Raw genomic sequence first — 13857 nt, 5'->3', positions numbered from 1 at the left:
TGAGTCGCTGGATCTGAGCCCTGGCATCCTGGTCCTGGATCCTGGCTGCTTCCTGGATCCTCTATTCCTTGATTAGCTGGATTTTGATTCCTGGACTTTGAGTCTTTTGAGTCGTAGACCTGCTCGCTGCGGTACGCCTGACCTGACTCTCATCATACTACTTTCCCTGTTGGCCTCCCACAGGATTGGTTGACATCCTTTGTGGATTCATTCTTTCTATTACTAGACACATGCATTTTCCAAACATTTGAGTCGGTACTTGCTGTAAATGTATTATCTCTTCGTTGTACACACGGGCTCTTTGCACGTCTGTCCGTCCCCGTGGGAGAGGGGATTTCCCTCCTTCTGTTGCGTCTCCTGACGCGTTTCTCCGCATTTTCCCTGATAAACTGGTGGGTTATTCTCTGGAAGTTGTTCCTGTACAATGGTGGAGGCGGTCTGAGACAGAGGGTGTCGTATTGTGCATTTACTGATATTCTGGTACAAACTGTGCAAGGTCCACTGGAGACAAATGTACATTTGGTGAATATTGGGCCTATATAAATCAAACAGTTGATTTATTGGAGTGTTGGATTGACTTGATTGATTGAATGGATTGATTGAATTGGAGTTGATTGATGTGAAAACCCCATTGGAAAAATGTTGGGTCGTTGTTTTTGGGAAAGCATAGTCACCCAATGGGAGAATTCTGGATTATGCTCATAGAATTAAGATCGTGAAGTTTATTTAATGGTCCTACATCAGGAATGTTGCCACAGTTGACGTGTCCAAATTTTACGGGTAAGAATTGACTGTTGAAGATCGAACATATAACAGTTTCAGTGTTACCATCACATCGTAGAACTGTTCGTTCCATTATGAAATCTGAAATGAAATGGCATGGCCGTTAAATCCTGGAGGTAAATGGTTGAGCTTAAGAATAATGTTGTTCATGGTATTGTTGTGGTTTGTTCGGTCTGTTTAATGGAGGATGCAGGCTAAAGTGTGTATTTGAGCTGAATGAGTTACGTCTCGTAATTGCGCTGCTCCGCACATCGGTTATTGGTATATTGCAGCAGCACCTGTCTAGGAACGGTGGAGGACAACATTTGCCCTGCTCTCCAGGGTCCGTTCATCGGAGCTGTCAGGGGGTGTTGCAAAACCTTCCATTTGTTGGTTCATTATTTGTATGCGTAGCAGCCAGCTGACATGCTTCATGAAAGAGAGTTAACAGCGCTCTGAATTTCCTGGCAATAAAATATTTCTTTCTTTGCGAACATGTATCATTACTTCATGTGGGTCCTGTATTCCCTCTGTAATGATTACACATATGAATATCCTGATCTGAATTTAAGGGAAATTTAATTTCAAAATGTTAGATCTGCCTTGATAATCACTCTTGCTTTAACCCCTCCTGTTGTCTTCGGGTTCAATCTGATCCGATTTACTACTTTACATCAATCATTTTGTTGATTTTTTGTTTTACATATCGTTGCATTAAGGCTTTTATGATTCCTTCACAGTTAAATTTGAAGTATTATAAATTGCGGAATCACCACCTTTCATTGAATTTTGGATGATTTAGTCAGACTTTTGTAACACCCATGGTTGTTCCTTGGTCAAAAAATGACCGCCATAAAGAAAATTAATTTTGTAAACATCCAGATCAGATAAAACACACACACACACATACTCTAGATGTGTGCCCCCCCCTTATGTGCCCATCCCCCCATGTGAATCACACCAACACACACAAACACACACAGAACAATTTGATACATTTCCCGCGCTTATGTGCCAATCCCCCCACATGGATCACAACTGGCACACGCAATACATGTTCAGTGTCTGTTCTTTGTATATTTACTGCAGTTGTTCATGTATACCAGTAGTCTGATACAATATTTATCAGACTACTGGGGGAACGAAGACATTAGGAGGGTTAAAGACTTGTAGGTGATTTGTCATTGATTGGCTGAGGCAAAAAAGGGAAAAAGTCCATCAACCAATTCTAGTTTAAATGAATTAGATGTAGATGTATTTATTTAATTTGGGCAATAGCACGTTTCCACTAACCTCTATTTTGGCCGATTCATCATTTGGCAAGAACCATGAAGAGTCTAATTTAAATATTCCAACCTATTACCTACCTTAAGACCAAAACCGTTATGACTCAGGTCTTTTTTATTTAACCATCAATGAGGTAATGGTTTAAGCTTAGTCTGTCAGCAGGATTATGGAAAAAAACAACTTGTCCTTCTATAATAAACTTGGTAGTAAATGGTATACATTGTTCTTCACAAAAGAATAAATATAGACAGAGCTAAAAGTAGTTTTTCATAAGTTTACATTTGCGGAATGAACATGTTTCAATATTTTTAAAGTTTGGGATTTCTTTGCATATTGACAGCTAAGTGGAAAATAAATAGCTTTTCAGACAACTCTTCATCATTAGTGACATTACTGCTTAAACAGACATGCCTCATGCTGTCTTGATTTAATCACTGCTTCCTTTTGGCACTGCATGGTATTCCAGCTTATTTAAGTGACTTCTTCCCAATATGTGTTTACATAAAGCTGCAACAGCATTTTCAGCAGCATATGTTATGGCATCAATTTGTCATAACATATAAAAAAAGGCTGAGATGAACGGAAATGCTTTTAACTTCTATGAATCAGTGATACAGGCATGCAGATGAGATGCCAAAAGTGTCTGAATGCTCGCCATGCTCCCCCTTCCTATGAGGCCATGTTTCCTGCATGTCTGCATGAGTGTGGCCCAGTTGGAGCTCACCTTCAGGTTGGGGCCATTTGAACCAGACGGTTATCAGATAGTATTATCTGGGAGCTGCCATGTTCGGAGCAGCACTGGGCACACAAGGGGCCAGATAAGAGGCATCCATGGCAGCTGGTAGGTCATGTTTTCTCCCTCAGCCCCACTGGACCAGAGAGTTCAGTAGCTGTAAGCCAGCCGGAGGAGTCAGGCTGTGTAAATAGGATAAAGAGGGACACTGTGGACTTATGTATTTGCTTTGGTCTCAGATTTTGTGTAATGAAGGGAATCTGGGCCAGCTCAGCAAGATGGTCAGAGATGTATAAAGCCCAGTGATGCTTTGGTTTAATACGGTGTGTAGGAGCCTCTGCAATGAACGCTGGTGCCCTCTCGGAGGACTTGTTGGAGGGCAGAGTGGCTTTCCGCTGCTTACTGCTGCAATATGAATGGAATGCTGACGTCCACCAAGGCCAATGGTTCATCAACATGCTCCCTCGATGGTCACATTTCCCAATTTGGGAAGACGTTCTGCTGACTTTGATGAGTCCATAAGCTTTTAAGGAAGACACAAAGGAGATATATTGTTTTTTATTGCTCAGACGTCAACACACAACTTGTGGATAGATGGATGTCCTCCAATTGGAAGGTCATTGGTTTGATCCCAAGCACCTACGGTCAACATGTCAATGTGTCCCGAGCAGGTTGCCTCTTATATGACAGCCTCTGCCTCTTTATAATTGGGTGTTAATGGGTTAATGCTGATATGTAAATGGGTTTGAGGGGTTGTAAAGATTATAAAAGTGTAATTTAAATGCAGGACATTTTCCCTTTACCATGATATTCTGAACATATCAATGCAGAATACAAATTTGATATGCCCTTTATGGACTACATATTCCAATACAGTGGCAATACATTGCAATACACTCTTTATATTATAATCCTATTTGAACCTGAAGAAGAGACATGAAAATAACTTCATGGATACCTAATTGAAACCTCATGATTCTGACAAAAATCATAGTACAATGTGTATTTTCTCCATCAAGCAATAGTGGCTAAAATCCATTCATAATTGAGTACATGGAGAGGAAGTGAAACCTTTGTTCAATCATGTGATCTATTTAAAAAAAGACAGGTTATTACAATCATAATATACTTGTCAGTGTTTTTCAAAGTGTGTCAGTCTTGTGCTGTCATCATATTAATATGCCATATGCGAAAGGATTTAAAAGAGGGATCTTATACTCCGTGCTTATACCGCACTCTTTAATCTTCTGCAGATCAGCTGCTTCTGGTTTTGTTATCTGCGTGCCCTCAGGCCCCCACACTCTTTCATCTCTTAACAATGTAGCTCACACTGAGTCTCATGATGTTCATTTTTGCTGATTGCCTGCTTGGGAACATTCAAACTGGGTTGACTCTATGTGTTTGCAAATTAGTTGATTATTAGATTATTTCCAGCAAACATCAGGTACCAGAAGTGAAGCGTTTTCAACATGTCGAATCGGCGGCGGAAGGTGTTGGCACAGCCGAAAAGACATGACGTGTGGGACACACCAATTTGAGTAGGGCGACACAACACTCATCGAAGGCCAAACATCTATCAACGCCGAAAATCGGCCCGGTGTGTAGTGGCCTTTAGAGCTGTTAGGAACTTAAGACAAATTATAGAGTTGGAGAAAGTAAAAAATAAGAGTTGGGGGTGTGTTTTTTTTTTCTTTTTCGCCAAAGGGAAGCCAGAGTTCTTTGATAGAGCAGAAAGTGTCATTTTTGTCCCGATTTTACATTTCAGACTGAAGGATCAAACTGTCACAAGTGCTTTAGTGTGCACACGGCCTACGTTTTGTCCATCAGTCAACTAGCTCGGAACAAAGAATATATGTCAACGTTCAAGGATATTAACAATTAAGATATCTCTGCATAATGTTTAAATGTTAGCTTTTGGTAGGCTACAGAGGCGGCGCCAGGCGGTAGCTTGCAGTTGCTACAGCAACACCAACAATTGGCCTAGCAACTGCTAAGCAACCCCAAGACATGTATGGGTTTTTTTTATATGTGAAATTCATAATTTGAAAAATTATTGATATGCTACAGTACAGTACAAGTAGACTACTTCTGGGTGTCTCATTCAAGCTCGGCTCCGTGTGTGTGGCAAAAGCGCACGAGTGAGCGAGAGAGAGAGAGAGAGAGAGAGAGAGAGAGAGAGAGAGAGAGAGAGAGCAAGATTGTTGTTGCTGCACTAACGGATATTAGAAGCTGTTTCTACAACTAAGTGAAAGGAAAGTCCTCTCCTGTCAGATAACGTCAGTGAGGTGAGGTGAAGGACTCTCAGTGTTTAGATATATTAACTTTAGTCTAAGTTATCTCAATGGGTCTCAAAACAGTTTGATCACCATAATGTAAACAAGAAGCCCATTTCCGAGGCACACCTTCATATGCTCATTATAGTTAGGCTATAAAACAATAAGAGCATAAATGAAAAACAGGTAGACCTATGAAATACTATATGATAGTAAAATAAGAATACAGTTTAAAAGGGGAGTGATTAGTAAAATATCCATAAAGAAATCTGTTTGTTCTGTTTCATATGAGTGTTGAGAGATGTATCCATGGATCTCTTAATTTTGCTCTCAAAGTGCACCAGATTGATGCTTTTAACTTAAATAATTTAGGAGGCTGGTTCGCCCCCCACTTATAAAAAATAGCACTTTATCCTTCCTATATGCCGTGAGCTGATTATCGAGCCTTCATTGTAACGGTCGCGGCAGTGGCGGTTCTAGACCAATTTGACTGGGGGAGCCATTGGGGGGCCAGTTATTTTCTGAGGGGGGCACAATAAATGCAGGACGAAAAAGAGAACTAGACAGTATGAAGTAATTGCGCATAAGAAAACAATGCAATACAGTTATTGGTATTTGTTTCAGTACACTTATTTATTTCAGATATATCTTACAGTTATTACTGTTAGCTTCAGCTTAAGTTATAGTACCATTTTTGCACTAACACCATATCTTATTTATATAAAAATAAAGGCAATGAAAAGTTACATCTCTACTTTACATCTACAATTACACGGATACAATAGTTTAACTCACCTTCAATTATCGTGGTAGTCTCTCGAAAAGTAGGTTTTAATCAGTCTTTCTTGGATGCAACAGCCTCTGATGATCCGAGATGAAAAGTGTTTGTTTTTCGCGCGCTTCAGCCGGACAGTGAAAGTGAGTGCACCGCTCTAATGGGTCCTGAGTGCACCGCTCTAATGGGTCCTGAGTGCACCGCTCTAATGGGTCCGACTAGAATGACGAATAACGTTAGTTCCGCCTATTCCGTCATTCAATAAATCATGTAATAAATCATACATTTTTCATATTTCACACGTTTTTTCACTTTCATTTTTAGGGGGGGCAACAGGGTGTCAGAGGTCATGTTAGGCCAATTGGCCCCGCCCTGGCCCTCCCTAGAACCGCCCCTGAGTCGCGGTGTAGCCTACTGTATGTGCGTGTGGGAGTGTTGGGCGGTGGAACAATTTCAGCTGTAGGCGCCATATAGCTACCTTAATGGGAAACGGCCTAACATGTTTGAGGGCAACCTCTATGCAAAGGCGGGCCAAAGCTACCCCACAGGCACCCCAACAGAAAATCTCCTGGCCGCCGCCCATCGAGGTAAGGCCCCTATGTGGCTACAGGCCCTTTTAGGGTGAGGGTTCATCGAAACATACGCAGCCATTGAGCAGTTAATTGACGGGCGCCCCAGAGCCATTGAGAGAAAGAGTTTCCAGGAAGTGCTTGGCTGGGAAATTTGAATGCGGAAACAAATGGCCACAAACTGAAAAAACGCGATAGAAGCACCAATATATATATGTACTAAGTTTAAAACATAAACAATTGTTAACTAAAAATGTCGTAGGATTCTGGAAGTGTCAAGATTTAGTTACCGTACAGTTTTAACAAGAGGAGGCCCCAACATTTGGCCATTGCTTAAAAGAGGCGGTTCTTTATTACTATCAATTCTTTTTTTATGTAGCTTAAACCTGAATTTTCATCTCCTGGCCGCTTCGCCATATGCACCTGAATTGGAAGGGCCTATTAATCGTAACTGGTCCCAAGGTTTAAAAATGGACGCACATGGCGCTCGTTTGGATACTTTTTTTGCGTCCTACTGTTTTTCGAAAATGTTTTGATTGATCAAGTGCTGTACGGTTTTTTCAGGAGTTTCGCAGTGTGGGAATTAAGCTACTTTGCCTAAATTAGCGATATACCGTTAATAACTCAATACGCAAATATAATCCGCCAAGTGATCCCCATCCCTGAAATGGCTAACGTGCAGCTATCCACGATGCATTGCACAGCTGCATGACAATGAAAGGGCACCACGCCATGGAAGTTACATCCTATGTCAGACATGGTAAATACGTTCCTGTACATTTAATATTATAGACAGAATAAGATGCGAAAATCAAATCATTTGGCGGAGGCCAAATGCATGTCCCAAAGGCAAAACCCATTTTCTAACGTTTATAANGTGTGTGTGTACACAGTGTCACAGTTTGGTACTGTGCCAAAACTGACAGGCTGTCAAAAGAAATGGTGACAAGGTTAACATGCTGAGTAGCATCTTGTGTTTGTACACAAGATGCTACTCAGCATGTTAACCTTGTCACCATTTCTTTTGACAGCCTGTCAGTTTTGGCACAGTACCAAACTGTGACACTGTGTACACACACACACACACACACACACACACACACACACACACACACACACACACACACACACACACACACACACACACACACACACACACACACACACACACACACACACACACACACACACACCCATGTTTGCAGTGACTGTTCTGCAACAGGAAGCTGGACAGGAGACGGCCTGCTTTATACTCATGTGACAATTTATAGGGAACACTTTACAATATGAAAGAAGTATTTCTTGCTGTACCGGATTTGATTCAGATGTATTCCTAATAAATTGGCCACTGAGCGAATGTAAAACACATTGAATGGATCTACTTGAAAGTGGTTTAGATATAATCTTTAAATGAAAGATAAGATCAAAGAATATTATAAGTGGACTGTGTGTTTAGAATAATTACTGAGGACTTTTTCATTTGTATGGAGACAGGTGTGTAGCGTAAATTACAAAATAATACCAAAATAAACCCACACTAATAATCAAGTTTTGTTGTGAACTTTTTCCTGAATCGAAGATACAACTCTTCCCAACACTAAAGAAAATAAACACAATAATAAAACTAACAATATTCAACACTAACATAGAGCTTTTACTTAAGTTATCAGGAAAAAATACCAAACATGTGAATAGAATATTTGTGTTTTGGACCGGGGCAATTTGAAAACATAACTTAGTTTAGAATTTGCATAAGCATTTTCATTATCAGATAATACAACAGCTGCAGCTCTGTTCACTTCTGAATCATATTTGCAAATGACCACTATATTTCCATGCAGTTAAGATTTGCACTGACTAACCAATTCACTTATAACAGTCACATGACATGGAGGATACTACACTTCTTCCAAAGGGCAATCTGTTAAGGACAGAAACTAGTACACACCCAACAGAGAGTGGCAGAAACTTTTGTTCCATATCACAAACTTTTGAACTTTCAATTCCCTTTACAAACTCAGCTGGCTGAACAGATCAGTTTCTGTGATAATGAGTTATGCATGCCGTGGTATTAACACTAAGCTACCGAGAGAATGAAACTAAGAAGAGATACACTTAAGGAAGTGTATGCTGAGATAAAGAGAACGCTTATCAGGTCTGGTAAACGTTAACCAACTAGGTTTACTCAAGTACAGTACTTTGAGTTACTTGTACTTGACTTGAGTATTTCCATTGTTTACTACGTTCTTCTACTCCATTACAATTCAGAGGTAAATATTGTACTTTTACTCCACAACATTGATGCAATACCTTTAGTTACTTATTTCATTAATAATAAAAAACAATATAATCACAACACCTAAAGAACACTTTTTTCACCTTTACCAGTTTGATAAACACGTGAATGCAGCAATAATTATAACCAAAACATATAATACATTATTCTTAAATGGGCCAATCTGCATAATGAGTACTTTTAGTAGTTTAAGTATATGTTGATGCCAATACTTGGTTACTTTTACTTAGGTACAAGATCTGAGTACTTCAACCACCTCAGATTAAGCTGATAATACTTTATATTATTCTGAAATGGGCCATTGTGCAGAATGAGTACTTTTACATGTGTGTACTGTTACTTGAGTAAGATTTTGAATGCATGTTTTTTTATTTGTAACAGCGTATTCCTACACTCTGGTACTTATATGTACAAGATATAGTACTTCTCCCCCCTCTGGAGTTATATGCTACCGAGTGAATGAAAGGAAACATGGAGTTAAGCTGAGGTAAAGATAAGTTCCTCAGGTCTGTTGGTGTTACCGAGTTCCCTGGACGGTCTGGTTCCCACAGGGGAGGGACCGGGCACACAGGCGACCGTTGGCCAGGAAAAACCCGCTTAATGTGGGCAGCTACATTTCAAATCCCGGTGACTTTACCACAAGAACCGCACAGCATTACTACATTGTTTCCAAGTTCAGTAAAGGGCTGTCAACTTTACCTCCTGCACGGACAGGCTATGGGGACGGATTTCTAGTGTCGGTTCTCCCTCCTTAACGCTTCTTAACGGACACAAATCCCTCCGCCATGTGCATGCAGGACACCGAGCAGCCCTTACCGTTTACCGGACAAACACACCGGGTTTTGTTTGACTCACCAGCAGCACCAACATGAACATTTTCTCCTCTCTCATCCGACTCCCGTGGCGCTGGTTCCAAGAGGCCATGATGCCGTTGCCACGTCTGGATACGCAGGCGCATTCGTTTTTTCCACGGATTCTTGGGCACGGCGCAAGGCTTCATGGGAAATGTAGTTATTGTGGGGAAGATTCCGCGGGAGGTGTTCCGCCCACCTGGCGAGTGAAATACGGGACAGATCTTGTACTTGGGTAACTTGTGTGCTTTTATTCTATTTTATTGTATGTTTTTATTGTGTTTCTATTGTGTATTGTGTTTTTCACTCTGTAGACTATTGTGTTTTTAGCACGTCTTTATGATGTTTTAATGCTTTGTCAAGCACTTTGTGACTATGTCTGTGAAAAGCGCTTTATAAATAAATTGTACTTACTTACCTACTTACTTATTTGCTTACTTCATTAAAAGTAGAAGTACCAGAGTGTAGGAATACCCTGTTACAAGTAAAAGTCCTGCATTCAAAATGTTACTCAAGTAAAAGTACAAACGTATTAGCTTCAACATATAAGTGACAAAAGCACAAGTAGCCTACTCATTATGCAGATTAGCCTAAAATAGATAGGTAGATAGATAGATAGAGATAGATACATTTCCTATCAATAAAATCATTTTTGATCCTAAATATATTGGTTTGTTTTTTTCGGTTGCATTGTTCTTGTGTCTTGCATAATAAACTTAAGTATAAAATCATCATTGATATTTATTCTCTCCTTTACTTATTTGCATTGCATTTGATGTTGAGGTAATCCAGAAGTAAAAGACAGTAATCAGGTTACATTACTTTTGTATTGTTATACGTGGATTGGGTTTCTGATTAATTTTTTCTAAAAGTAATTGTAACAGATTACATGTTTAAAGTAGCCCTCTCAACCCTGCATGTTCGATAGCAACGAGTGTATTCATGATTTTGTTTTTATCACCATATTGCATTGGAACACAACTAATTACACAAGAGGCTAATCAGTAAATTGGCTTGTGAGTGAACGGCTGTTAATTAGCTCTTTATCAAATCGACTTTCTTTCCTTTGGTTTAATTACAGCTTTGAAATGTGCATGCCCAGTATCTCATGTATGCAGTGATTGGGTCCATTCCCCTGTACAAATGAATGCATTCAAAAAAAGGAAAGTTTAAAAAAAAACATACAAAATTAATAAATCACATACACAATTAATACATCTGAACAGAATTGAGTAGAAAACGTGCAACCTTAACTTAAATTAATAACATCTTATCAGGTAAGTTAGTTAGTTAGGTGGATATATCAAACTGAGGTTTAAAGAAAGAAAACTGGTTTGTTTCTTGCTTTAATTTCACTATTTTCTGTATATCCATCTTTCTTTCTGTATATGTTTCTATTGTATTCTTTTTATGTACCTAATGTTATCATGCACCCTGATGTTGTCAAGGTTTTGTGTATATAAAGTTTGATGTAGCCTATATATATTCTTGAAACAAAATCTAAAAGATATAAATAAATATATCAGGGGTATAGGCTAGTAACTCAGAATAGAATAAAATAAGCATAGATCATCAAGGTTTAGTTACTCTCAATGCAACGCTCCAAATGATTTCATTTATGATTGGAGTTTGGCTTATATTACCCAGCATACATCTGACTGCCATAACAATACAATACAATACAATGGCTTTGGTCCAGAGTTTATCAAATGTGTTTACTGTTTGAGTTTCATTGAACAACAACAGAGTAACACTGAAATGCCCGGTGGAGTTGTATTGCCAGGTAACCCCCGGAGTCCCAGACAGCAACCTGCAGGAGAAAAAGCTTTTCCCAGAAGCCTCTCTGTCTCTCCCAGCTCCTCCAGGCTGTGATTCTTCTCCCAAACATTGCCTGCTTCTGCTCCGGACGGACGCATTTTTGTTGCGACCTCTTCCAGGTTTCGGGGGTGTCCAAGCGCACTTCCGTCCCATTGCGCTTTCCAAAATCTTCCCCTTACTATCCCCGCTTCTACTAACCCTCCCCACTCCCCCGATCCCCCCTCCCCTCTACTCGGTGGTTTCGTCCGACTCTTGCGGAGAGAGAGAGCGCAGTTGTCGGCTGCAGGTCGCCGGAGAGGGACGCACCACAGCGGCTGAGGACGCAGCACTAGAACCCAATTCGGTTCCGTTTCTATTGTTTCTCTGTGTATCTCTGCCTGGCATTTGTCATCAACTTGGGGAATTACAATCATCTTCCAAGGTAAGAGGAAAACCACTTTTCCCCCTTTCTTTTCTTTGGGAAAATAACTGAAATGACTGGTAGAAAAGCACTTTGTTAGGTGTGTTGTTGTGCACCAGTTCCCTGCTTGTATCGAGCTTTAGATTTACAGGCGGAATGGATTAAATTTGGATTAAAAAAAAAAATGAGCACAATAGCATGCTTAAGCTGGAGTAACCTGTTTAGAAAAATAAAAAAAAATATCCCTCCATCAATAATGGATTGGCTAAGCTGTGTTCGCCACGCTGTGGGGTCCGTTTTTCTCTGGACCATTTCTCTATCAGAGCCAGGTTTAAGCAATGTGGCGGGTTTCTCTTTATTCTAAGCCTTTAACACTTTTGTGGCCACTTTAACAGTTTGAGGCGAGGGGTTTTGTCCGTTGATAGCATGTGTTATTCAGAGCAGTAAGCGGTTCCTTTATGCCAAGCCAGTTTTACTTTCCACTCACGTTTCATCCCAGGATCAGAGGAGCGTTTGTGGGCTGCAGGATCAGCCTGTGCAGCCACATTAGACTGTCTCAAACTTACTTTGTGCTGCACTGTATACCGATCCAGACCAATGAATGCAAACTTCAAAAATAATCTCATGGGGAAATTTAATTGACATATTCTCTCTGGAAAATGTATTGTCTAAGTGCTGTGCGTCTCGCTTGCATTGTTTCCCCTCAAATTGGCTTTTTTTCGTAGCAAGTAGCAACCTATTTCTTAAGACTGCCCATAATGACCTCATTGCTTATCAATTCCAATTAGCACATTGGCTTTTACGCGCGGAATGTGCACCCTTTACGCACATTCAGAGGGGGATTTCAATTAATGTATTCTTTCCAAATCCCAGCCAACGTTCGTGGGACTAATTCTGCATGAAAACACTTCAATTCACCTCAGAAAGTCATTATTCATGAGCCTGTCACATGGATGAATTGCTTGTCCATTTCTCCCCCGAAACATAGCCTATACAGATCTGTTGTATTTTGGATGCTGAAGAAGGATAGGGTCAGCTACCCAGAGCTGGGGATGTCACACAAAGACATACAGTGTTATAAAATGAGACAATTTCCCTCTTACATGTTAAAGTTGATTATTCTGAAGTGCATTGTTGGGTTGATGTTGCATATCGACAGAGGGCAGTGTTGAGCAGCTCTGACAGCTGAGAGAACACCTTGCCAGGTGAACTTTTCTGCATACCTGCTGTATCTACACAGCAAGAGTTATGTGTCTGTGTCCTGGAGCAAAGGTGCAGCACTCATCAAGCTTTCATATATTTAAACTTAGGCGGACATTGCTTTAATGGAGTTTTGCTTGTGTTTCTTTCCTTTTTTCTGTTTCTTGATTACATGTCAAGCACTCTTTGAACAACAGGGATCAGCTCTAAGAGACATTTAGTCCAGCTGTAAATGTCCTAAGCCTAACTATCACATTAATCAAAACACATTTTCTCTTAAAAAGCTTTATTTCTTGCACCACAGAAACCAGCACCACCACCGGGGCTTTTAGAATCTTTTTTAAGAGCTTCAATTGTTTTTAATGTGGTACATTTTATTGAGCCTCAGTGGTTCAGTGTCTTCAACAGCTTCAATGAAGAGCCCGGTATTAGTCATTAACACTCAAATGGCTCTCAAATGCAAATGAGAATGGCTGGTTTGGGTTTTGGGAAACATGGCAGATGACATAATGCATTTTCTGTGGAGCTCTACTTTTTTTTGGTGTGAAACCACTCTGTTTCTTTTTGTCGTGGGCAGAACATATTTATATAGCAGTCCCAACATAATTTAATAACTCTAATTAGTGATCCAATATTCCTATTAATATCTCGCTTCAGTATTATTCCTCCAGTAGAATAGTAATTCATCACAAACACAGCACACAGTCTTTTATTCTCCCTGTCTGGAATTCAAATGCCCTTTTTTATTTTGTTCATTCATCGAATATCTCATTCATATTTGGATTGATATTCATATATTCTCACATGTTTCAGCGGGCCCACATGCTTGTCTTACGGATGATTAACACTTTTGTTATTTCGAGAGCTGTTTTAGTATCCTGGGTCAGTCTTTT

At 40.0% G+C, this 13857-nt stretch overlaps 1 protein-coding gene across 1 annotated transcript in view; it reads right to left on the bottom strand.

The window, feature by feature from the left end:
* pdia5 (protein disulfide isomerase family A, member 5) overlaps positions 1 to 9708 on the bottom strand; it is a 31459-nt gene extending 21751 nt beyond the window's left edge. The window contains exon 1 of the mRNA XM_010777251.1: positions 9551 to 9708. Coding sequence (XP_010775553.1) covers positions 9551 to 9619 — 69 coding nt within the window. The 5' untranslated portion in view covers positions 9620 to 9708. The remainder of the gene's footprint in view (positions 1 to 9550) is intronic.
* Between the last annotated feature and the right edge of the window lie 4149 nt (positions 9709 to 13857).

Source organism: Notothenia coriiceps, unplaced genomic scaffold, assembly GCF_000735185.1.
Source record: "Notothenia coriiceps isolate Sejong01 unplaced genomic scaffold, NC01 NC01_scaffold00000339, whole genome shotgun sequence".
Classification (NCBI taxonomy): domain Eukaryota; kingdom Metazoa; phylum Chordata; class Actinopteri; order Perciformes; family Nototheniidae; genus Notothenia; species Notothenia coriiceps.
Note: the sequence above shows the minus strand (reverse complement) of the source record. Positions and strands in the feature narration are given on the sequence as shown.